The 27,941-nt window shown below is 39.7% G+C and overlaps 1 protein-coding gene across 2 annotated transcripts in view; it reads left to right on the forward strand.

The window, feature by feature from the left end:
• The window catches only part of LOC139453369 (SH3 domain-binding protein 2-like), an 89,793-nt gene extending 63,097 nt beyond the window's left edge, over nucleotides 1-26,696 (forward strand). For both annotated transcript variants that reach the window (XM_071235049.1, XM_071235050.1), the window contains 6 exons: nucleotides 4,192-4,223; nucleotides 4,985-5,057; nucleotides 7,357-7,454; nucleotides 8,091-8,151; nucleotides 9,790-9,846; nucleotides 18,324-26,696. In XM_071235049.1, the coding sequence (XP_071091150.1) occupies nucleotides 4,192-4,223; nucleotides 4,985-5,057; nucleotides 7,357-7,454; nucleotides 8,091-8,151; nucleotides 9,790-9,846; nucleotides 18,324-18,479 (477 nt within the window). In that variant the 3' untranslated portion in view covers nucleotides 18,480-26,696. The remainder of the gene's footprint in view (nucleotides 1-4,191; nucleotides 4,224-4,984; nucleotides 5,058-7,356; nucleotides 7,455-8,090; nucleotides 8,152-9,789; nucleotides 9,847-18,323) is intronic.
• Nucleotides 26,697-27,941: the final 1,245 nt, after the last annotated feature.

Genomic DNA, 27,941 nt, shown 5'->3' on the forward strand with positions numbered 1-27,941 from the left:
GCTGGTGTGTTGTGATGTTATCAAGGGGTGATAGTTTGTTGTGATGTCACCATGGGCTGCTAGTGTGTTGTGATGTCATCAAGGGGTGCTAGTGTGTTGTGATGTCATCAAGGGGTGCTGGTGTGTTGTGATGTCATCATGAGATTCTAGTGTGTTGTGATGTCATCAAGGGGTGCTGGAGTGTTCTGATGTCATCATGTGGTGCTAGTGTGTTGTGATGTCATCAAGAGAAGCTGGTGTGTTGTGATGTCATCAAGGGGTGCTAGTGTGTTGTGATGTCATCATGGGGTGCTGGTGTGTTCTGATGTCATCATAGGGTGCTAGCGTGTTGTGATGTAATCAAGGGATGCTGCTGTGTTGTGATGTTATCAAGGGGTGCTGGTGTGTTGTGATGTCATCAAGGGGTGCTGGAGTGTTGTGATGTTATCAAGGGGTGCTAGTGTGTTGTGATGTCATCAAGGGGTGCTGGAGTGTTCTGATGTCATCATGGGGTGCTAGTGTGTTGTGATGTCATCAAGGGATGCTGGTGTGATGTGATGTCATCAAGGGGTTCTGGAGTGTTGTGATGTCACCAAAGGGTGCTGGTGTGTTGTGATGTCATCAAGGGGTGCTAGTGTGTTGTGATGTCATCATGGGGTGCTGGTGTGTTCTGATGTAATCAAGGGATGCTGCTGTGCTGTGGTGTTATCAAGGGGTGTTGGTGTGTTGTGATGTCAACATGGGGTGCTGTTGGGTTGTGATGTCATCAAGGGATGCTGGTGTGTTGTGATGTCATCAAGGGATGCTGGTGTGTTGTGATGTCATCAAGGGATGCTGGTGTGTTGTGATGTCATCAAGGGATGCTGGTGTGTTGTGATGTTATCAAGGGGTGCTGGTGTGTTGTGATGTCATCAAGGGGTGCTGGTGTGTTGTGATGTCATCAAGGGGTGCTGGTGTGATGTGATGTCATCAAGGGGTGCTAGTGTGGTGTGATGTCATCAAGGGGTGCTGGAGTGTTGTGATGAAATCATTGGGTGCTAGTGTGATATGGTGTCATCCAGGGGTGCTGGTGTGTTGTGATGTCATGATTGAGTGCTAGTGTGTTGTGATGTCATCAGGGGGTGCTGGAGTGTTGTGATGTCATCATGGGGTGTAAGTGTGTTGTGATGACATCATGGGGTGCTGGTGTGTTGTGATGTCATGATTGGGTGCTAGTGTGTTGTGATGTCAACAGGGGGTGTAAGTGTGTTGTGATGTCATCAGGGGGTGCTGGAGTGTTGTGATGTCATCATTGGGTGTAAGTGTGTTGTGATGACATCATGGGGTGCTGGTGTGTTGTGATGTCATGATTGGGTGCTAGTGTGTTGTGATGTCATCATGGGGTGCTAGTGTGTTGTGATGTCATCAAGGGGTGCTAGTGTGTTGTGATGTTATCAAGGGGTGCTAGTGTGTTGTGATGTTATCAAGGGGTGATAGTTTGTTGTGATGTCACCATGGGCTGCTAGTGTGTTGTGATGTCATCATGGGGTGCTGGTGTGTTGTGATGTCATCATGGGGTGCTGGTGTATTGTGATGTCATCAAGGGTTGCTGGTGTGCTGTGATGTCATCAAGGGGTGCTAGTGTGTTGTGATGTCATCATGTGGTGCTGGTGTGTTGTGATGTCATAATGGGGTGCTGCTGGTTTTCGTTGGATCAGTATTCGTTGTCTTTGCATAAACTAGATGGGACAATATTCGTGGCCCTTAGAAACGTAAAGTGTGTACTTGTTCGTATAGTCAATTATTCATTCCTGCATTCGTGGCCATGGACCTTGCATAGTTTCTTTAATTTTCATTAAGAAGAGAATCACGTTTAGTTCCCCACGTCGTTAAAAGAGAATCACGTTTAGTTCCCCATTATGTCATAGTAAGAGAATCATGTTTAGTTCTCCATTAATCGTATAATTTCCAGTTGAGTAGATAAGAGAAAAGGTAGACACGTGAACGTTGCCTTCCACTGTGCAACAGGTGCTGTTGTGTTGTGATGTCATCAAGGGGTGCTGGTGTGTTGTGATGTCATCATGGGGTGCTGGTGTGTTGTGATGTCATCAAGGGGTGCTTGTGTGATGTGATGTCATCATGGGGTGCTGGTGTGATGTGATGTCATCAAGGGGTGCTGGTGTGATGTGATGTCATCATGGGTTGCTGGTGTTTTGTGATGTCATCATGGGTTGCTGGTGTTTTGTGATGTCATGGGGTGCTAGTGTGATGTGATGTCATCATGGGGTGCTAGTGTGTTGTGATGTCATCAAGGGGTGCTAGTGTGATGTGATGTCATCAATGGTGTCCATCTGGGTTTCACTTTTAGCTATCTCTGCTTCATGGCATCCTTTACTGCATTTAGTTAGTTGATGTTTATTCATATTCTAACTGTTTCATATCTGTAATACTTTTGTTCATGTCATAGAAAGATATACTGAGTTCGAAAATATGCAACATCTGAAAACCTTCCATGGATCTGAATTCTACCATGGATCTGACTCCAACCATGGATCTGATTCCTACCATGGATCTGACTCTTACTATGGATCAGAGTCCTACCATGGATCTGACTCCAACCATGGATCTGAGTCCTACCATGGATCAGAGTCCTACCATGGATCTGTGTCCTACCATGGACCTGTGTCCTACCATGGATCTGAGTCCTACAATGGATCTGAGTCCTACCATGGATCTGAGTCCTACCATGGATCTGACTTCAACCATGGATCTGAGTCCTGCCATGGATCTGTGTCCTACCAAAGATCTGAGCCCTACCATGATCTGAGTCCTACCATTGGATCTGAGTCCTACCATGGATCTGAGTCCTACCATGGATCTGACTTCAACCATGGATCTGAGTCCTACCATGGATCTGTGTCCTACCAAAGATCTGAGCCCTGCCATGATCTGACTCCTACCATGGATCTGAGTCCTACCATGGATCTGAGTCCTGCATTGGATCTGAGTCCTACCATGGATCTGAGTCCTACCATGGATCTGGGTCCTGCATTGGATCTGAGTGCTACCAAAGATCTGAGCCCTACCATGATCTGACTCCTACCATGGATCTGAGTCCTGCATTGGATCTGAGTCCTAACATGGATCTGAGTCCTACCATGGATCTGGGTCCTGCATTGGATCTGAGTGCTACCAAAGATCTGAGCCCTACCATGATCTGACTCCTACCATGGATCTGAGTCCTACCATGGATCTGAGTCCTACCATGATCTGACTCCTACCATGGATCTGAGTCCTACCATGGATCTGACTTCAACCATGGATCCGAGTCCTACCATGGATCTGTGTCCTATCAAAGATCTGAGCCCTACCATGATCTGACTCCTAGCATGGATCTGAGTCCTACCATGGATCTGTGTCCTACCATGATCTGACTCCTACCATGATCTGACTCCTACCATGGATCTGAGTCCTACCATGGATCTGAGTCCTGCATTGGATCTCAGTCCTACCATGGATCTGAGTCCTGCATTGGATCTGTGTCCTACCATGGATCTGAGTCCTACCATGGATCTGACTTCAACCATGGATCGGGCTCCAACCATGGAATCGGAGTTCTACCATGGATCTGACTCCAACCATGGATCTGAGTCCTACCATGGATCTGAGTCCTACAATGGATCTGAGTCCTACAATGGGTCTGAGTCCTACCATGGATCTTAGTCCTACCATGGATCTGAGTCCTACCATGGATCGGAGTTCTGCCATGGATCTGACTTCAACCATGGACCAGACTCTAACCATGGAATCGGAGTTCAACCATGGATCGGAGTTCTACCATGGATCTGAGTCCTACCATGGATCTGACTCTTACCATGGATCGGAGTCCTACCATGGACCCCAAATTCCTACTGTGATTATGAGACCTTGGATCTGAGGCCAACTGTGGATCTGAGACCTACCATGGATCTGAGGCCAACTGTGGATCTGAGACCTACCATGGAACTGAGGGCAACTGTGGATCTGAGACCTACCATGGATCTGAGACCTACCCTGGACCCAGTCATTGATCCGAGTCCAACTGTGGATCTGAGTCCCAACTACCATGATAATTGCATGTATAGAAACTGTTCTAGTTTGAAATTGTTCATGAGTTAGAAACAAACTTCCAGATATAGCAACATTTCTATTACTTTAAATCACACAGACATAATATATGATACATATTTTCAGGGCACAGGAGAAGGTGGTGGTGAGAAGAGGAGGTAGGTACAATCTACCTTAGTACAGGTTGATAGAATTACCATTCTGTGGATTGACAATACTACTTTCCGTTACAATATTCTTGCTTAAGGACTTCATATTATGGCATTCCAAGACTTAATTTATTGACCTACCATTCCAAGACTTGACATAATGACCTACCATTCCAAGACTTGACATAATGACCTACCATTCCAAGACTTGACATAATGACCTACAATTCTAAGACTTGACATAATTGCTTACCATTCCAAGACTTGACAGGGTGACTTACCATTCCAAGACTTGACATAATGACCTACCATTTCTAGAGGCTGACATTATCCTCATGATTAATAAATTATAGCCACAGAGTAATCTCCTATGTATGTATGTGTGAATTTTGAACAGTAATTGTCCAGACAATTGGTTTTCCATACCATTTGGGTATTATTGTATGTATACTAATCTGGTTCCTATGTTCCTACAAAATAGGGGCGGTAGGGTAGCCTAGTGGTTAAAGCGTTCGCTCGACACGCCGAAGACCCGGGTTCGATTCCCGACATGGGAACAATGTGTGAAACCCATTTCTGGTGTCCCCCGCCGTGATATTGCTGGAATATTGCTAAAAGCGGCGTAAAACCAAACTCACTCACTCACTCCTACAAAATACAAATGATTATGACTGATTTTGTGGTCTTTTGTATGATAATGTAAGAATGACATTGACTCAGCTACTAGGCGATTGGTGTTATCTTGTTCCTGAATGTAATAATTGTTCCAGGGATTTGAGACCAAAGAGGGGGAGCCCCGATGGGGCCAGTATTAAACAGAAGACTACCGAAGTGGCACAAGGAGTGAGTCTGCCAGGAACCATGACAGCCACCAGAGGCCTTTCTATTATCCCAGCTATTTAGGGGGAGGAGGATGGAGCAAAGGGTGCTGTCTGTCTGTCCTTCCAACCTTCCATCTGTCACAGGGTGCTGTCTGTCTGTCCTTCCAACCTTCCATCTGTCACGGGGGCTGTCTGTCTGTCCTTCCAACCTTCCATCTGTCACGGGGGCTGTCTGTCTGTCCTTCCAACCTTCCATCTGTCACGGGGGCTGTAGGTAATTATAATGTGGGGTCCATGGCATTAAGGGTGTGACGTCCGTAGAAGATCAGCTGTAGGTAATTATAATGTGGGGTCCAGGGCATTAAGGGAGTGACCTCATGGGTCAAGGAAGGGCAATGTCCGTAGTAGACTAGCCATAGGTAATTATAATGTTGGGTCCAGAGCATTTAGTGACGTCATGTGTCAAGGAAGGGCAATGTCCGTAGTAGACCAGCCGTATGTAATGTCTTCCCCCCCCCGGGGGTCAAGGTCATAAAGTGACGTCATGTGTCAAGGCAGGGGGTGGTGTAGATCAGCTCTAGGTAATTATAATGTGAGGTCTGATTTTACAGGTCAAGGCAAGGCGATATCACTTCCCCAACAAAGCAGTGGGTCCAGGGTAGTTAGGCCTTTTGTTTTTATTAGTTGGTTTATCAAATCTTTCGTGTAAGAATCAATGTTAGTGGTTGAATAAAAATAAATTATAATTTGTAACTTTCGGTTTAGTACTGCTATTAATGAAAAACTTGTGGGTCACACCATCACAGAACTACAATTGCAACACAATACTTAAAGAAAATTTATTGTTATTTTTTGTCTGAATAAAGATTTTTATGTATATTATTCACCATTTATTATGAACAGATGGAGTAAACCTCCCCTGAGTGAGGCAGCCTCTTTTGTCCTGCATTCTTGTGTTTACCCTGCTTTTTCAGAACGTTTGGCGACTGACTTTGGCTTTTGAAGATATAGTGTAACCAAATAAACAGTTGTGTACAATCAACCTGGGAAAGGGGCTCCCTCCATAAATGTATTTAAGGATTGACTGTGTATTTTTTTCGGTTCATTGAGGTATGAATCGAAAAACCGATGTGCAAACTGTATGAATACCAGTAAGTGGATAATACACGCATAATTCACAATGTGAAAACGTTATTGTGAGCACACAACACCGAATAAGCATCTGAACGGAAGTATGCAAGTTACTCTTATTTTAACACTGTCTGGCTATAAAAGTGTACATTGTGTATCTGGACTTGCGTTGCAATCCATTATATTACTTTTCTCCAAGATTTCATTCAATTTAGTTTCAATTTCAAATTTGGAAAAATCGTGTATGGTCTGAATGGCAAATCATATCAACTCACCGTGAACTCGCCTTTGAACAAACATTAGTCGTTAGAGATACATAATCTTCCGGTTTCCTATAAATTTTCTTTTCAGTTATGATATTGGCCATGACATGAATTGTTTTTTAAACTAAGACACCCATAGATCAGGGAGAAAATATGCAAACAGCTTTTTGCCATTTCCGGCCTATTCTACAAGACAAATACAGATGTAATATTATTCTCTGCGTATGAAACATTGTCCACCATACAGTACACAAACCATTGAATTTGTAAATCATATCTAGAAATGTTTTGTAAAAAAATTAATGTTTTCATTGACAAATTTGCAAATGGCAAAACAAGCTCACAAATATTACCGCCATGACCATCACATATAACACGAGATGCGCAGTACGTTAGTTAAGGGAAGTAACTGCACACTATATTGGATTGTCTTGTTTTTAAGTATTGTAGCATTTCACTCTGGGGGTTGTGTGTGTTCAAGACACAGAATATTTAAGGAATTTCTTTTTGGAAAAATGGAAATAAAAACTAAATGTGCAGCATACTTTGTGATGATGCGGCGGTATATGAGAACCAAGAATGTTTTTAATTAGCCTTGCACACTGCAAGGGTTTAACACTTGTGCCAGCAACAGCAAAACCCTCCCTGATGGATAAACTGGATGTATTTACAAACAACTCCATATGAAAAAAATAGGATCAGAATTTATGCTCAGTTTAGTTACAATATAAAACATTGAGAAATCAGGTTAGTTGATTGTGTTGCATGGAAAACTTGCAGGGCCAATAACCCCCCACCCCTAAACTTAGAGAGTTATAATTTTTATCCAACTTTTGAACTAGTCTCTAACTCTCCTCATACAAACAGAAAGTTCCATGTCATTACTGTGTCACTGATGTAATGATCTTGTTGTGCACTTTGTTTCAGCCAATAGAAGATGAGGAGGAAGAAGAGGAAGACATTGACCCAGAGAAGTACTGGGCAGCCATTCACTTCATGGGTGCAGAAAAAGACAAAGCTAGCGAGTATGTGACTATTCTCTTTAATTTCTTTTTCACAATTGTTTTTAATCCATAGTTTTAGTGACCAATTGTTGTATGATTCTGCAGTCAGTAATAAGTTTAAATGAAATCACAGTGATCTATGCTGTCAGGACACAGTGAAGCCCAGTTCCCATTTTATCATCTCTTTCAACAAGCAGGTGTCACTAACGACCTACTCTGCCCAGGAATTTCCTCACAGTTTAACAGGCATTGAGACAGTGGTATTGGAATATTGGAATATTGCCGGCCGTGGCATGAAACGACTTTTGCGTTTGCGTCTTATCTGTGTTGTCACAACCAAAGCCAATTTACCTGAATTTTAAATATTTATCTATTTACCTTATGTTTCATTATTCATCTTCTTCTTGTTACCTCTCAGTTAGTAACAAAGCTGTTGTAACATGTACAAATACTGTTTATATTAGAAATATTTTTGATAGTCAAATAGTTTTATCAAAATATTCCTTAATACCCGGTATTTAAAATATAAAAACTGTATGGTCTGCTGAAATCAACTTGACAAATGTTTAACTATTATGCCTTGACAATGACATGGCTCTGACATGATGGTTGTAATCTTTAGCACTGGAACAAAAGAAACATATCTTCTATTCTCAGAATAATCCGACAATTAGGGGAAGATGGAGTGTATTTAGTCCGGGATGGAGGTGACGGAGGGGTAAGTCTTTTTATTACTCACCCGTGAAGTGATCAGCCATTTAACGACAATACACCATCATCAAACAGTGTTTAATGACATCATGTGTGGATGGGAGGTTTTTTTTGGCATCAGCTGGTCATTGGAATGGGGATGTCGTCAGCAATCTGCTGTACACCCGATGGTATTTGTCACACAACACCAGACATGAACAGACACACTACACATGCATCTCAAAACTGTATTATTGACATAGTTTACTTGAACATGCCAAGTCTGTTAGTTTTTGCAGTTGCCTGTGATCTCTCACAGGACTCGTGGAACAATACGTAGGACATAGTGAGGAGACAGACTCTGACTTCGTTGACCCCTCAACACTCACACACTCAACCACTAAACCACTCACTTACTCACTCAACTAATCGCTTAACCACTAAACCAATCACTCAATCAATCATCCACTAAGCCACTTACTCACTCACTCACTTAAACAATCACTCAACCACTAAACCACTCAATCACTTTCTCCCTCAACAAATCACTCAACCATTGAACCATTGAACCACTCACTCACTTAAACACTTATTTGCCCACTCAATTTCTCCCCCAACCACTCACTTAACCACTCACTCACTCACTCACTCACTCACTCACTCACTCACTCACTCACTCACTCACTCACCCACCCACCCAGCCACTCACTCACTCACTCACTCACTCACTCACTCACACTCACTCACTCACTCACTCACTCACTCACTCACTCACTCACTCACTCACTCACTCACTCAACCAATTGCTCAACCGCTCACTCACTCAACCAATCACTAAACCACTTACTCATTCACTCACTCAACCAATTAGTAAATCACTGAACCACTTACTCACTCACTCAACCAATCACTTAACCACTTAATCACTCAATCACTCAAACAATCACTCAAGCAATCACTAAACCACTAAACCTCTTACTCACTCACTCAATCAATCACTCAACCACTGAACTACTAACTCACTCACTCAACCACTAAACCACTCACTCGCCCACTCACTTTATCACTCAACCACTAAACCACTAACTTACTCACTCACTCACTCACCCAATCACTCACTCACTTAACCACTAAACTGCTCACTCGCTCTCTCACTTACTCCCTCAACCAATCACTTAACTACTAAACCACTCTCTTATTTACTTACTCAACCAATCACTTAACCAGTAAACCACTTAACCACTCACTCACTCAAGTAATCATTTGCTGAGCCACTCACTCAACTTCTCAACCACTCAATCACTTTACCACTCACTCACTCACTCAGCCCTAATGTGTAGTGTTTTCAGTGTATCATGGTATGTTCAGTAACTGTTTGTACTGATCGTGGGTAGTAGACTTGGACTTGTCCCAGCCCTAATGTGTAGTGTTTTCAGTGTATCATGGTATGTTCAGTAACTGTTTGTACTGATTGTGGGTAGTAGACTTGGACTCGTCCCAGTCCTAATGTGTAGTGTTTTCAGTGTATCATTGTATGTTCAGTAACTGCTTGTACTGATTGTGGGTAGTAGACTTGGACTCGTCCCAGCCCTAATGTGTAGTGTTTTCAGTGTATCATTGTATGTTCAGTAATTGTTGGTACTGATTGTGAGCGTTCTCATTTCAGAAAGTCTTGGTTGTTTTTGCGGGTGATATGCCAAGAAAATTTAAGATAGAATACAAGGTAGGTTTGGTTCTTGTGTTTATATAAGTTTTGTTAAAGTTTAAGTATTAGTTAATTTTGCAAACCTTTTTTGAATGTATATTCTTCATGCTTGTGTCATTACATGTTAATGTCGCTTAAACTTTATAGCTTATTGAGGTACACTTTAAACCTTACTGAGATACACTTTTAAGCTTATTGAGACACACTTTAAAGCTTATTGAGACACACTTTAAAGCTTACTGAGATACACTTTTAAGCTTATTGAGACACACTTTAAAGCTTACTGAGATACACTTTAAAGCTTATTGAGACACACTTTTAAGCTTATTGAGACACACTTTAAAGCTTATTGAGACACACTTTAAACCTTACTGAGATCCACTTTAAAGCTTATTGAGACACACTTTAAACCTTACTGAGATACACTTTAAAGCTTACTGAGATACACTTTTAAGCTTATTGAGACACACTTTAAACCTTACTGAGATACACTTTAAAGCTTACTGAGATACACTTTTAAGCTTATTGAGACACACTTTAAAGCTTATTGAGACACACTTTAAAGCTTACTGAGATACACTTTTAAGCTTATTGAGACACACTTTAAAGCTTACTTAGATACACTTTAAAGCTTATTGAGACACACTTTAAAGCTTACTGAGATACACTTTAAAGCTTACTGGGACACACTTTAAAGCTTATTGAGACACACTTTAAAGCTTATTGAGACACACTTTAAAGCTTACTGAGATACACTTTTAAGCTTATTGAGACACACTTTAAAGCTTACTTAGATACACTTTAAAGCTTATTGAGACACACTTTAAAGCTTACTGAGATACACTTTAAAGCTTATTGAGACACACTTTAAAGCTTACTGAGATACACTTTAAAGCTTACTGAGACACACTTTAAAGCTTACTGAGATACACTTTAAAGCTTACTGAGACACACTTTAAAGCTTATTGAGACACACTTTAAAGCTTACTGAGATACACTTTAAAGCTTACTGAGATACACTTTAAACCTTACTGAGATACACTTTAAAGCTTATTGAGACACACTTTAAAGCTTACTGAGATACACTTTAAAGCTTACTGGGACACACTTTAAAGCTTATTGAGACACACTTTAAAGCTTACTGTGACACACTTTAAAGCTTATTGAGACACACTTTAAAGCTTACTGAGATACACTTTAAAGCTTACTGAGACACACTTTAAAGCTTACTGAGATACACTTTAAAGCTTATTGAGACACACTTTAAAGCTTACTGAGATACACTTTAAAGCTTACTGAGATACACTTTAAAGCTTACTGAGATACACTTTAAAGCTGATGGCCTCACTCTTTATGTGGTTTCTAAACATAAAGAAAATGGTGAAAGTTTACAATTACAGAAATCAATCAGTAAGTTTTCTGATTAAGTCAGTTCGCATACATGCATGTGATACCTGCCAGTCTGTCCGTGAGGCACCTGGATTAGCAGCCCCTATGATCATTTGACTCAGATGGACCTTTTGTCTAGTTATCAACTGGTGATTAAATCCATATGATGAACGATTTAACAATGTAAACTGTAAAGAAAAATTTGGATAGTCTTAACAGGTGCCTGAAGGGTTGAACTTGAAATGAATAATCAGTTGAATACTTATCACTTCCTGAAATGAACTGTTCTCTTCTTGTTCTTAGCGTGTTTATTCCTACAGAATTTAAAAACGTATATGGATTTTTTGGTTAGCAGATTATCAGAAAGTATGTTAAAGCGTCAGTATACCTCAAAGTTACCCTATTGAACTCACGGAAATAAAAACAATATATGACCAGCAAGTTCCATCTCCTGAAACAATGCAATGTGTGATTGGTTGATTTCATTGTTGAAATAACAAATTACGCGGTCAGGGTTTATCATTGGGTTTCAAAGTAATAAATAAGACTTTTGTTCATTTACCTTTTGGCTGACATCGTGTCTCATTGTGTCTCGTCGGCCTAGAAAAGAACTATCAACACATTGTACTGTGTCAAATTTTGCAAGAATATATCATGTGATTATTTTACACACAATTTGGCTAATAGTTTGCTAGATTCCCAGTTTGGCAATCTAATTTGCATACAGCAGTAATAGTCAACCAATGTAGTTCAAATGTCGACAATGAGACACATTCAGCTCTTCCAAATAGGGTGTACGTTTCTTAGAGCTGGAATGACCCGTACATTCTTTGAATGTCGAATTATCAATATACTACCACAGACAGGGAAAAACACTTTATTTTATTGAAATTAGGGGAGATGATGTTGCGTCAGAATAAACCAGCTGGAATAAACACTCTTGACATTTCTTTGGCTTATTTTGTAACCATACTTATGCTCAATAGAAAACATAGTCATAAGGAACCCTGAGGATTGGTTGGATTGCACACGTCAACTGGTCAAGTTACCGATCATTTATTATCAGTATCTGTTTGTGATTATCTGAGACGATCTTTGATCAAAGTGAAATGGGTAGATTTCTGAATTTATTGTTGGAGGAAGAATGTGAATCACATCCGCTGATAATTAATATTCACAAATGCCTTGAAAAGATTGAATGTCGCTACTAGCTGTCGGCATCTGTAAAAATCATCTCCTCAGATATCACTTGACCCATGAATCTGCAACTGCAACTGCAATAAATGCATCATTGGCTTTGTGGACATCTTCTCTGGTGTTGGCAGACTGCATCTTCTCATGTCAAGGGAAGTAACTAACAGTCCAGTTTCCACCCTTGCCAAACTAGGCTGGAATTTCAGGCTCGATCGTAGTGGCACCAGTGGCTATTACCAGTGATGTCCCTTCTTTGTCCTGCCTATAGACCAATCAGATTCCACCTCTCATATCATTTGCATTTGCTTCAAATAAAATAGCGTCACCCAGTGAAGATGATTTAAATGATAATCAAGATCTATGTTGTAATAAAACAGGTCTTACTTTGTGAATTGTAGTGAGCTTTTATGTGTGTAAATGAATAGGAAATTTTGAATGGCATTAAAACATTATTCTACATAGAAGGTGTGTAAGGTTTAGATTTATAACTTTGTCTAAAATAAATTTATGGGTCATTCTCTAAAAAAGTAACATTTTGGCCTATGAAAAATCAACAAATCAGATTTCATTTTTGAATAAACAGATAAACAACATAACAATTACTGAATACAAGTGTAAAATATGCAGGCTTAATATGTCTTATTTTCCTTTTTGCAGAAAACTATTTTTGGCATCCCTGTACCAAATGTCTGTGCTGTTACCATGCATAAAATTCAGTTTTTGTCACCAAACATAAATCTAAAATGAATTAAATTTATGATATGGTTGTTGCATTTTGGCATAGTTCAAATGCCAACAGCTTTAAAATTTCATTTATTGGCTTTACTATACTATTAGACTGTAAATATATGCATACAATGGAATTATTTGCAAAAAGATGTACGATTAACTTGTCTACTTCTTACACTGAAATGGAACTACCATAATTCTATAAGGTAATAATAGTTATTACACTCATTTTATGAATTATATATATTTTTGTCAGCAGAGTTGAACCAATTATAACTTTTGAGATGGCAGAAACCTGGTGACAGGAAAGACATTCACGGTAACAGGACAGACAACATGGTAACAGGAAAGACAAAATATTTTGTAATTGCCAAAACTATAATAACTATTTCTGTGTTCTGTGTTTCAGAAGTAAAGGTAGTCAAAAAAAGGGAAACTCAATGAATGTGCATATCAAAGTGTTAGGTGTATTTTGTATCTGACCTTAATTAGATAAAAATGTGAGGTTTGGTAACAGCACAGACAAGCAAAAATTCATAAACCAATCTTATGTGGAATTGCTCATCTCAAAAATAGAAGTTGATCAGAAACTCTACCAACAACCTTAATGGCACTTTTTGAGGTTATTGTTGCTTATTCCAAGCATAAACCTGTAAGGAAACGAGAATAGTCAACTTTCAAGACTTCAACAGTAACAGCACAGACAAAGTCTGATAACATATTTGCACTTTTTCCAAATGATAGCATTATATGATAACATTCAGTAAATCATTCTTGACCTCATTCATGTGCACATATAAACACTGGTTATTGTTTGCCATGAATTGTTTCCAACATACCTTCCCACAAAGAAGACTCAACACAATAGTCAGAGGACTGATATTTTGGAAGGCTCTGGTACAAAGCTATTTATGTCCTCAAATTGGTATCAGCATTTGTCTTTAAGTTTGCGTGGCCAGAAGAAACAATTTGCATTCCTGTGCTTTCCCGCTTTATGCATATATTCCACAAAAACCTCACCTAGCTCTATATCTTCAACATAACCAGGATATGATATATTATACACAATGACAACAAATTTCCTGGGGCATTCATTTGTATCAACTGGCTGGTGTATTTCCTTTTGTCTTTCCATCTTATCATCATCTGAACTTTGTACCATTTCCTTACTTGTCTTTTGGTGAATTTCATCATCATTCAGACTCTCCATTCTGTCAGGACACACCTCCACTTCTCTCTTTTCCCCTCTCATACACTCCATTCTGTCAGCACACACCTCCACTTCTCTCTTTTCCCTGACTCATACATTCCATTCTGTCAGCACACACCTCCACTTCTCTCTTTCCCCCACTCATACACTCCATTCTGTCAGCACACACCTCCACTTCTCTCTTTCCCCCACTCATACACTCCATTCTGTCAGCACACACCTCCACTTCTCTCTTTCCCCCACTCATACACTCCATTCTGTCAGCACACACCTCCACTTCTCTCTTTCCCCCACTCATACCCTCCATTCTGTCAGCACACACCTCCACTTCTCTCTTTTCCCCACTCATACATTCCATTCTGTCAGCACACACCTCCACTTCTCTCTTTCCCCACTCATACACTCCATTCTGTCAGCACACACCTCCACTTCTCTCTTTCCCCCACTCATACACTCCATTCTGTCAGCACACACCTCCACTTCTCTCATTCCCCCACTCATACACTCCATTCTGTCAGCACACACCTCCACTTCTCTCTTTCCCCACTCATACATTCCATTCTGTCAGCACACACCTCCACTTCTCTCTTTCCCCACTCAGACACTCCATTCTGTCAGCACACACCTCCACTTCTCTCTTTCCCCCACTCATACACTCCATTCTGTCAGCACACACCTCCACTTCTCTCTTTCCCCCACTCATACACTCCATTCTGTCAGCACACACCTCCACTTCTCTCTTTCCCCCACTCATACACTCCATTCTGTCAGCACACACCTCCACTTCTCTCTTTCCCCCACTCATACCCTCCATTCTGTCAGCACACACCTCCACTTCTCTCTTTTCCCCACTCATACATTCCATTCTGTCAGCACACACCTCCACTTCTCTCTTTCCCCACTCATACACTCCATTCTGTCAGCACACACCTCCACTTCTCTCTTTCCCCCACTCATACACTCCATTCTGTCAGCACACACCTCCACTTCTCTCATTCCCCCACTCATACACTCCATTCTGTCAGCACACACCTCCACTTCTCTCTTTCCCCACTCATTCCATTCTGTCAGCACACACCTCCACTTCTCTCTTTCCCCACTCAGACACTCCATTCTGTCAGCACACACCTCCACTTCTCTCTTTCCCCCGACTCAAACACTCCATTCTGTCAGCACACACCTCCACTTCTCTCTTTCCCCCACTCATACACTCCATTCTGTCAGCACACACCTCCACTTCTCTCTTTCCCCCACTCATACACTCCATTCTGTCAGCACACACCTCCACTTCTCTCATTCCCCCACTCATACACTCCATTCTGTCAGCACACACCTCCACTTCTCTCTTTCCCCACTCATACATTCCATTCTGTCAGCACACACCTCCACTTCTCTCTTTCCCCACTCAGACACTCCATTCTGTCAGCACACACCTCCACTTCTCTCATTCCCCCACTCATACACTCCATTCTGTCAGCACACACCTCCACTTCTCTCTTTCCCCACTCATACATTCCATTCTGTCAGCACACACCTCCACTTCTCTCTTTCCCCACTCAGACACTCCATTCTGTCAGCACACACCTCCACTTCTCTCTTTCCCCCGACTCAAACACTCCATTCTGTCAGCACACACCTCCACTTCTCTCTTTCCCCCACTCATACACTCCATTCTGTCAGCACACACCTCCACTTCTCTCTTTCCCCCACTCATACACTCCATTCTGTCAGCACACACCTCCACTTCTCTCTTTCCCCCACTCATACACTCCATTCTGTCAGCACACACCTCCACTTCTCTCTTTTCCCTGACTCATACACTCCATTCTGTCAGCACACACCTCCACTTCTCTCATTCCCCCACTCATACACTCCATTCTGTCAGCACACACCTCCACTTCTCTCTTTTCCCCACTCATACACTCCATTCTGTCAGCACACACCTCCACTTCTCTCTTTCCCTCACGCATAGGCATGGTGTTTGAAGTGATCATGTAAAATTACTTTCATTCAAAGTTGCTAAATATGTTACATTTCTTAATTATGTACAACAGTAGGGCGAGCAAATTGAATAATTGTTCATTATTTGTGTCAACTTGGTAAATAAATCATAAAATGTCTTTGCTGTCACTGAAAAGTGTCTGTGCTGTCACTATTAAATGTCTGTGCTGTTACCCAAGTTCTACTGTGCAGTGTAATCAGTGTTTATTGACCCAAATGTAATGGAAATTCAATTTTTCCGGTAACTAACAAAAGCCTAAGAGATAGAGTTTTAAAGACACTGAAACATTGAACAAAGCTTTCTCAAAATCTCTATTAAACACTAAATGTCTGTGCTGTTACTGTTACGTGTCTGTGCTGTCACAGTCACTCATAGACATGGTGTTTGAAGTGATCATGTAAAATTACTTTCATTTAAATTTGCTAAATATGTTACATTTCTTAATCATGTACAACAGTAATGCGAGTAAATGAATAATTGTTCATTATTTGTGTCAACATGATAAAAAAATCCTAAAATGTCTTTACTGTCACTGAAATGTGTCTGTGCTGTCACTATTAAAAGTCTGTGCTGTTACCAAAGATCTACTGTGCAGTGTAATCAGTATTTATTGACCCAAATGTTGATAATCTTCAGATTTTCATGCAACAAACAAACATACAAAATACATTACCATTCATGTTTTCTTTGTCTTTTAATATATATATGTTGAAACATTTATTGAACACTATATATCTGTGCTGTCACTTTTTTTAAGGTGACAGCAGAGACAGTGACAGGAGAGACAAACTATGACATAATGCCAGCTTAGGACAATGACTTCTCTCTTGCACTAAAAAAGCACACTGGTTGAGTTCCATTCTGACAGTCAAATATACTCATTATATTTGATTTTTTTAATAACAATTCCGGAACCCAAAATGCATGGTGATAGCACAGACACCTACAAAAAGTACACATCAAAAGACAACATTTACCAGTTATTTTGAAGACACTGCACCAATATAAATTGCTTGAGCATAGGGTGCCATGATAGTACTGGAAAGGAAGAGACCTGCAAAGACCTTAGCCTTCTGGCTTACCAAAGGAGCAATTATTATTTGTATTTGTACTACCTGGTGACAGGACAGACACGATTACTCTGGACACGATTACTGTTTCCAAAAATAATGAATCCAAGTGGAAAATCATCAGCTTTTCTGCTGTTATCTGCCTTTCATGATGTCATGCTACATAAATCACCAGGGCTTTGGGAAGTATTTGTTCCCAGAGACTTAAGATAATTTGAGAAAGTTTGATTTTTCATTTGTGGACAACAAGTTTCTGCACATTTCTGCACATTAAAGGTATTTTTCTGGCTAACATAAGGTTATAGCAGTAATTTGATCAGAATATTGCATAAATCTGATAAATATCTTCATTGTCAAGTAATCTGAAAACAGAATTATGAGTTGTTTTCAAGAAAATTCATTTGGACAGGAAATGTTACTTTTTTAGAGAATGACCCTTATATGTTGTATTTTGTATTGCAACAATGCACAATAGTATGTTCATTCTGCAGATTTAGAAAAATGGTTGAAATTTAGGAACTTGTTTCATATTTGTGAATATTTTTATCATCAGTATTTATGCAGAAAATGTTTGCTAAAATTTTCAATGAAAAACATGTGATTAATTATTGTGGCCTAATAGAATCTAATACTGTTACCAGGTTTGGTTTTGTTTTCCACCACATTATTGCCTTGCAAATCATGAGGGGGTGGTGGGTTAGGCTAGTGGTTAAAACGTTTGCATGTCATCCCAAAGGCCTGGGTTCGATTTCCCACATGGGTACAATGTGTGAAGCCCATTTCTGGTGTCCCCACCTTGATATTGCTGGAATATTTTGCTGAAAGCGGTGTAAAGCCATACTTACTCACTCACTCACTCACACATCACAAGACTACCTGTTTCATGTTTCATTAATTTCAGAGCAGCTACTACTTTCTAAACAGCAAGAAAGACATCTACTTTGAAACCTTAGAAGAACTAATGCACCACTACTACGACGCCAATTTACCTGGGTACAAAGTGTCTTTAGCAACGCCATTCCAGCTTCATCCAAAGTTCAAGCCTGGTATGATGTAGCCAGCTGTGGGCGCAGTAGCAGGCCTTGAATGTGGACCTCGGTTAAACTGTACGGTGATGTGTTTCAAACTTTACTTGGAGGATTCTTGTGAGGGGTGTCATGGAAGCACTAACTGGTGTATGATTCTCAAATCAAAGACTCTTGTGCTGGAAGATACCACCCACCTGGCAGTTGTCCTGGAAAGTGAATTCATTTGATGACAGATGATTTCCAGGGGTAGTAACTCTGTTACCAGCTTCGTGATGTGTTTCATTCTCTTCATCTGTTGCTAATCTGAAAAAGAAAACTGTTTGTTCTATATTGTTTGAGCATAATCAGCTTGACAACGTCCCTTTCTTTTATTGCCAATTATGATATATTATCCACCAAACAACTGAAGTGTATTTAGAGTTGTCTACCCTTGTTTGACTTAAATTTGAAGGATTGACAATTGGATACAAGACAGATTTTATTTCGTCAACTTTCCATGATAAAAGATTTTATTTTTGTTACCAATAAGAGGTCATTGTCAAACACTGCCGTTAGGCTTCCAGACCTAAAGGGCCTGCAACTTAGAGATGTCAAGATGAATTCCATCTTTGCATACAACAATATTTTTGTTTCAGCAAGATGTCTAACATTGCATAAACCTATTTCTGCTAGAATTCCATTGTTGCTAGATGATGAGAGTGTTGGATTAGAGTGATGATGATTTAGAAAGATCAAGATCTCTTCATAGGCATATTACAGTTACCGTATTTGCAGAGATTTTATCTTTAGTTTCATATTTTAATTTCATATTTTAGATACTTTTATATACTATAGCAGCATCAACATTTTTGTTGGTAATGATTAATGGCTACTCGCCTATGTGAGCTGAACATATCATGTCTAAAGGCAGTGTCTAGTTTATGAACAACAAATATTAACAAAGTGTTTGGTACTTTCTAAATGGACCAGTTACAAGAGACATAGTAAGGCTTGGTCTGTTATTGCGAAGGGGTAGGGAGGGGGTCTTTTTTTGTTGCACTAATGAAAACAATTTCACTCTCCTAATGTTTTTTATATTTTGGATGACCCTCCCTAAAAAAGACAAAATGAAAAGGAACTTTGTTTTGTTATAGAATGTCCATTTGTTATCAAAATAATTCATAGTAAGGCTTGGTCTGTTATTGCGAAGGGGTAGGGAGGGGGTCTTTTTTTGTTGCACTAATGAAAACAATTTCACTCTCCTAATGTTTTTTATATTTTGGATGACCTTCCCTAAAAAAGACAAAATGAAAAGAAACTTTGTTTTGTTATAGAATGTCCATTTGTTATCAAAATAATTCATCCAGATCCTTATGGTTAAAGGGGCACTGATCTAACGCAATTGCCCGGATGTAGAGCAGAAATCTAGACTAGCTCGCGACCTCTGTTGCGCCATACGTAAGCGCATTAGTCACTTTTATGGATACCGGTAGTAAAAGGGGCATATGGTCACATTGATCAACAAAATGAAATACAGTTTTCGAGATAATAAGGAAATGTAGGTATCTTTGTGGGTAGCATCGGTAATGGTGACAAAGTTTTGATAAGTCACTTGCTTGGTAATTTTGCGATTTTCGTTTACACTATTTTGACTTGCAACACTAAGTAAATATTTCATCTGAGCATTGCTTTTTTTATAGTGTGTATATTTTTTTACTGTTAAAATGTGTAACATATTTATTAAACGCCTAAATATTCAGTTATTTTACAAAGTGACTGAAAAACATTTCCATCTGTATTATTATGATAACGAATTCCAAACATTTTGATGTTTAATGTCATCACCAAGAGACTGAAAATGTTACGTTGAAAAGTTCATTTCTATGTTGTTTGGCTTCTAATCCTACATAATAATCTGTTGTAATGTTTGTAGGCCCTTTTGATCGTCTTAATCAATCTGGACAGATTTTTTAGTCAAAATGACTGAAATATTTACACATGTTATAAATTGCCTGAGAGAATCACATTTTACAAATTGACGGTAATCTATACACGCTTACAAAGGAAATGACCTGTGAAAACAACGTCTATCGCGCATTGAAGAATTTCCCAACCAAGACGTAGAGAAACAAGAACGAATCGGTTCAAATGAAGGAAAACCAAATGCAAATACCATAATTACAACTTACCAAATTTATGTGTATAAATAGGCAGCTTCCTTGTTCGAGGAATGTTTCCGTGAATATCCACACAAAGGAATAATATCCCACTCATCTGCAGCTATACAAAATAACTTATTCGATGTCACGTGTCTCTGTAACTATCAAATATTCTAAAAGATATATATCGTTTCGGGATATTATAACCAGTGGTCGTTTCTCAACTGATCACTTGGATTGTTTCAGGTGTTTCACATTGGTGTCAAGTCTCAAGGGTTGGCTGAGAAAGGCCACGTGACAACTATTTTCATTACGTCCACGGTTCCTAAAAAATCCATTGAGTTTGATAACAATGAGCAACCAATCAACGTATTATCAGTTAACCCTTTGAACAAAGTATGTTGTTTTTACATCGGCACTTCACGCCATGATATGAGTGTATTCCCTTTGTTTTAGTAACCTAGACATGTAAACACTCACTTTTGACATATCCACTGTGCAAGATAACAGTGATTAATCAATCAACGTATTTTCTGTTAATCCTTTGATGACTAGGAACGATCCGTTGATTTACCCAAAAAAGTAAATCAACTGATCATTCATCTCTTGCTGGGCTGCCACGTGCATATTACATAACACACATTTCATCTCACTTCAAACCTGGATTTAGATTGAATAATTACCCCAAACACAATAAATGCCAAATGAGAACCTTTGTCAGGTAATCTAAGTGGTGCTACCACTAATTGTACCTGTAATAAATTCATTAACTGAGCATCAAGTGAATGACGACAAATACACAAGTGTAGGGTTATACGAGAAAACGTTGATGACAGCAAGGGAGTAGTAATCGTATTATCGACTCAATCCGAAATCCGAAAATGCTTTCACTGCATGGATACTTTTTTTAGTATTAAACTATAACCATCTGGGGTATTTCCAAATGACGACTTCCGATGAGCTCCGCCGTTCTTTTTGTCTGTTTGTTTAGGCTGAAGAAATTAATTAACATGCGCCCTTTGTCGAATCTTTATAGATCACATTTAACCAATCAGTGTTTATTCAAAAATGCATAAAACAAATATTGCCTCCAGCCTCCAAGTTTATTTAGCTGTCCTTGCAGACGGTAGTCCAGTCTCTGGTCACGCTCAGTTGCGTTGCGTATCATCCGGGTACTCACGGGGGAAAAAACAATAACAAAGGCAACAACCAGTCCGGGGAATGGCGTTAGATCAGTGCCCCTTTAATTCTGACCGATAGACAAGGGCGGTGGATGCTGGGAAACACTGAAAGTAGTACCTATGTAAGTTTTAGTATCTGCATGTTTATCCGTATATGACCCTTACCGATATGGTTTTTATCCGTTGACTTCATCTTGCTGATTAGACCGACTCATTGTACAATAAATACTTCTGAACAGGATGGTGCAACATCAAGGTCAGTAGCCAGTGGTTGTTTAAGTAGAACTCTTTTATTTATGCCCAAATATTATTAAATTAATTGCGTGTACGAATACAATTTGTTTTTATGTCCAGAGAATGATGCCAGGGGTGAATTGAATTTAAGCACAAAATATCTGTTCAGCCAAATACATTAGTTTTCATTTCATTTGTTCTGGGTATTTTAAAGTTAATTAGACAGGCCGGCCATTCCGTGAAACAAGGAAACCCTTGTTCTGGCCTCGTGCTCTGTGTGTCATACTGGTGAGTAAATGATGTGTACAAGATCCAATGTACGCTTGCAACTGTTTGACACATTCGTGGTCACACCAAAAAAGTCATGTTAGTCTTGTCAAAAGACTTGGGGCGGTGGGATAGCCTAGTGGTTAAAGCATTTGCTCATCACGCCGAAGACCTGGGTTCGATTTTCCCACATGGGTACAATGTGTGAAACCCATTTCTGGTGTTCCCTGCCGTGATATTGCAGGAATATTTCTAAGAGCGACATAAAACCATACTTACTCACTCACTTACTCAAAAGACTTAGATAACTTGGCAGTTTAGATTGAAGGTTTGTTGATGACCAGAGTAGCAGCAACCCCAAGAAAAGGAATGTAAGTTGGAAGTGGTTTGTATGAATATGTTTGTAAGTCTTACTTCATGCTAATTACTGCTAGTCAAACAGTATTTACTTTATAAACCACATTGCATAATGAAGCACCTGTTGACATACAGATGTAGTTCCCCATAGCTGTGCTTAGAAAACAGATTTAATACACATCAGGGTTAGGCTGTAACCAGTGTAGTTAGTGTTGCAGGAAAGTGACCCGGAGCCCAGTGCTGGTGTTACCTGTTATACTGTGTCACCTGATGGCACCCTGGATATTGTACTGTTACACGTCCACAGTTCATTCCATAATATATCATGCATGAATTACAAGTGACACATTTTGAAATATCTTAAGACATCTATAAACTATTTTATGGTTGTTGTACGAGCATGTAGTGGAGGGCCATTCAATGCAGCTTGCTTGCCCCACTTCCTGTTTCAAAACATGGTGTCTTCTGTTCAGCTGCCCATGTAATACGGGAATATGTCTTTTTCAATACTTAACGTTTTTCTCAGGGGAGTCCAATTGTTGACCAGTAAACCCTCAAACTATGTTATTGATGATAAACATCCATTTAAGGGGAGGGCATCTGTTGGGGGAACAGATATTTATTGCCTGTTCAATATTCCAAGTGGGACCTATGAAGGAATAGTGTAGTTGTGGTGACTGATATGTCTGGAAACTATTACTTATACTGAGTAAGGGACATGGGAAGCCTGGTGGTGACTGATATGTCTGGAAACTATTACTTATACTGAGTAAGGGACATAGGAAGCCATGTGGTGACTGATATGTCTGGAAACTATTACTTATACTGAGTAAGGGACATAGGAAGCCTGGTGGTGACTGATATGTCTGGAAACTATTACTTATACTGAGTAAGGGACATGGGAAGCCTGGTGGTGACTGATATGTCTGGAAACTATTACTTATACTGAGTAAGGGACATGGGAAGCCTGGTGGTGACTGATATGTCTGGAAACTATTACTTATACTGAGTAAGGGACATGGGAAGCCTGGTGGTGACTGATATGTCTGGAAACTATTACTTATACTGAGTAAGGGACATGGGAAGCCTGGTGGTGACTGATATGTCTGGAAACTATTACTTATACTGAGTAAGGGACATAGGAAGCCATGTGGTGACTGATATGTCTGGAAACCATTACTTATACAGAGTAAGGGACATGGGAAGCCTGGTGGTGACTGATATGTCTGGAAACTATTACTTATACTGAGTAAGGCACATGGGAAGCCATGTGGTGACTGATATGTCTGGAAACTATTACTTTTACTGAGTAAGGAACATGGGAAGCCATGTGGTGACTGATATGTCTGGAAGCCTGGTGGTGACTGATATGTCTGGAAACTATTACTTATACTGAGTAAGGGACATGGGAAGCCTGGTGGTGACTGATATGTCTGGAAACTATTACTTATACTGAGTAAGGGACATAGGAATCCATGTGGTGACTGATATGTCTGGAAACCATTACTTATACTGAGTAAGGGACATGGGAAGCCTGGTGGTGACTGATATGTCTGGAAACTATTACTTATACTGAGTAAGGCACATGGGAAGCCATGTGGTGACTGATATGTCTGGAAACTATTACTTTTACTGAGTAAGGAACATGGGAAGCCATGTGGGGACTACAGGTGGCTGTGCGGAGTTGCACCATGCTCTGCTGAGTTTGAATCCCAGATTGTCCCTAACCCTGATACACACCCATGTGCCCTTCGCTGACATGTGTAAGTGTGTAACACTTGCGCCACTGTGGACATGTCCCCCTCATTAGACTGATCCACTGGGATGTAACTGTTAAAAAAAGAGTGTTGCAACTCACTCACTCACTGATAGTGGGTCAACAATGCATGACATGTTTAGAGCAAACTGAAGAAGCAGACATACTGTTTTCACAAGTGCAACATTTTTGTGTTTGTAATATAATTTCTATATTATTCTGTGTCAATGATTGAAGCATATATTTTATTTGTGTATTTTTTTTGTATTGTCAGTGTGATGCAATCTGAACTGTTGAAACATGTAACTGTGATTCAAAGCCCGAAATCACTACTTTTTAACAGCTAATGACTACTTCTCTTCATCACAAGTTTTGACATGGCAGGATATCCATTTGAAACCATCATGCTTCAAGTTTCTTGGCATTGAATACTTTAGAACAATGGTTAATCTGAAAATTAATGTCTTTGTCAGCAGCACTCTGGTTGTAAAGGTGTGACCATTTCCATGTGTTTACCCCAGTAGAGAGAAGTACATGTATGACTACCCTTGTATACAGACATGTTGATTTACTGTAATATATGTCAAATACTGCAGATATTTGCATTGTGAACATATTGTACACTTAATTCCAAGGAATATAGCCTTTTATTCTTTTACATCACTTTTACTGCTGATTTTCTCATCACAACATGCACAGTGCTTTAGAACAAAAAAAATGTTCAAAAGAAATCATAGCATATACTGATGGAAAAAAGTAAGGGAATGCCTGGTAATATTGCAGTTGTTTATACACGCTGTGGTCAATACAAGGTTTATGTGAAGCTAGGATTTAGTATCTTCTCTACTTTGCCAAACATGGAAGTAGCAAGCGAGTTTGACTTTACACCGCTTTTAGCAATATTCCAGCAATATCACGGTGGGGGACACCAGAAATGGGCTTCACACATTGTACCCATGTCGGGAATCAACTCGTGTTTTCAGTGTGACAAGCGAACGCTTTAACCACTAGGCTACAAACATGGAAGTAACTGTCTGTGCATGTAGTGTGTTCACTAAAAATATCCTGCTATTTGACATAATAATGTTTATCTGTAGGGTTCTTCCTTTACAGTTGCCACGGTTATTATGTTTCTAAGTTTGTCAGCACAATACTGCTGCTACATTTCAGCAATGTCTAAGGCCTGCATCACTTTTGCCTAGCCTCCCACATCATGCTGACAGAAAGTTATATTGTTCACAGGGGTGATAAAACAAACTCACTCACCTTCTTGTTCCATAACTTCTTCCATCAGTATATGTTCAGCTGTCAAAATGCTATTTTTATCTATTACCTATTAGCCTGGTTGAATCTACGATATACCTAGAGGTATGTTACAGTTGATTAGTCACACTATCTGCTGCCTGCCAATGTGACAATAATCTCAACTCTGTTCTATGATTTTAGTGATTGTTTAAATAAAGTGAAGACGTATGACAGTACTTATGAAATAACCTCTTTCTTTATTTTGGATATCTGTGCAAATAAATTTAAGGAAAAGCTTCTTGCCTTTTATAAGTATAATATACTTGGCACAACACAGAACATGTCAGTGAACCTACTTGTGTCATTACAGATTGAAATCTGTGAAGATCCGGGGTAGAATAGGCCTTCAGCAACCCATGCTTGTCTCCCCCAGTGAAGATCCGGGGTAGAATAGGTCTTAAGCAACTCATGCTTGTCTCCCCAAGTGAAGATCCAGGTTAGAATAGGTCTTCAGCAAACCATGCTTGCCGTAAAAGGTGACTATGCTTGTCGTAAGAGTCGACTAACGGGATCTGGATCGGGTGGTCAGGCTCACCGACTTGGTTGATGCATGTCATCGTGTCACAATTGCGTGGATCGATGCTCATGATGTCAATCACTGGATTGTCACAATCACTCGATTATGTACAGACAGTCGTCGTACAGTTGGAATACTGCTGAGTGCAGCGTTAAACAACAAACAAACAAACAAAAACATTTGCCTACACTATGACATCAGGGTAGTTTTACTTACATAGCAGATCAAGGATGTAGTGAAATCGATTATTTTATAGGATCATTTAAAATGTTCACAATTGTTGTCAATCCATGTGAACTGACTATAAAAGTCCAGTTTCCACACTTGCCGAACTAGGCTGGTACTATGGAGTTACATTTTGGCTGGACTAACGAGTCTATGCATAGTCCAATCAAAATCGCGCTACGAAATCGAAATCCGTTTCGTTAACTGTCATGCAGATTTCGGTCGACTGCAGGATTTGCAAAGCATGTGCACCGCTAACTCGTTGTCAACAGATATTTTCTAAATCTGTTCATGTTTTTGATGCACTTCGCTATGTAAGACTCGTTTTATCACAATAAAGATCTTGATTATCGATCATATCGTCTTGACTGGGTGCCACCGTTTTGTTTGAAGCAAATGCATGTGATACGAGAGGTGGAATCTGATTAGTCCATAGAAGAGGTATAGAAGGGACATAACTCGAAATAGCCACAGGTGGCGCTACGATCGAACCCAGGAATTCCAGCCAAGTTCGGCAAGGGTGGAAACTGGACTTTTAAAGTCAGTTAACTCTCTTGCCTCGGGAGGATGTGTTTGTAGATACAAGAGTTGAGTCAAAACATATGCCAGTATGTCTACATTTGGACATATTTCTCCCTAAAGTATCTACAAGGGATGATTATCTTTCCACCAAAAGAAACAGCTATAAATGGAACCCTCGTGAGCGTGATGTGTTTATTGGAAGTATAACAAATCTGTCTTTTAACGAGCTTATTGATCTTTTAACTTTTGATTTTAATCTTGCCCTCGAAAACTTTCTTAATGCTGGTCTTAGTGCCGCTGAATGTATGAAGGTACCTTAGGTTCACCCTGAAATACGGAGTTTTAATAGTGAATGCAGACGAGAAAAACGGGAAGCAAGGCGATACATGAGGAAATTCAAAGAAAAGAAATCTAACGAAAATAAGTTAATCTTTTGTAAAATGAGAAACAAGTATAAACGTGTTGCAGAACAGCAAAATCAAACTTTCAATTTATGACACGAACAAAACTAAAGCTATCTCTATCTGATTCAACCACAGTTTGAAAAGAGTTACGGAGTACATCAGGTCGCAGGGAAACAAAGAATAACATAAGTAAAGAGTGCGGGTTTGATTATTTTACAAAGGTTTTTCAGTGTACAGATGTATTACATGCTGAAGTCGAATGTCAATGTGATGAAGATTTTATACTTGATGAGATTGACCAGCGTATTTTGGAGTCGCCCATTACCGACTCAGAAATCCACAAGGCTCTAAATCGTTCAAGAAATGGCAAATCCCCTGGTGTTGATCACGTGGTCATTGAAATGTTAAAATGTTGTTTAAATGTAATAACTCCTTTCCTACAAAATTTGTTCAATAAGTTATTTGATTCTGGATTATTTCCTGAGAACTGGACGAAAGCTAACATCCTTCCACTACACAAGCAGGTAACAAAAATAATCCAGATAACTTTAGAGGGGTATCTCTATTTTGTACAATTTGTAAGGT

Source organism: Haliotis cracherodii, unplaced genomic scaffold (assembly GCF_022045235.1).
Source record: "Haliotis cracherodii isolate W230 unplaced genomic scaffold, xgHalCrac1.p SCAF_9, whole genome shotgun sequence".
In the NCBI taxonomy this organism is placed as follows: Eukaryota; Metazoa; Mollusca; class Gastropoda; order Lepetellida; family Haliotidae; genus Haliotis; species Haliotis cracherodii.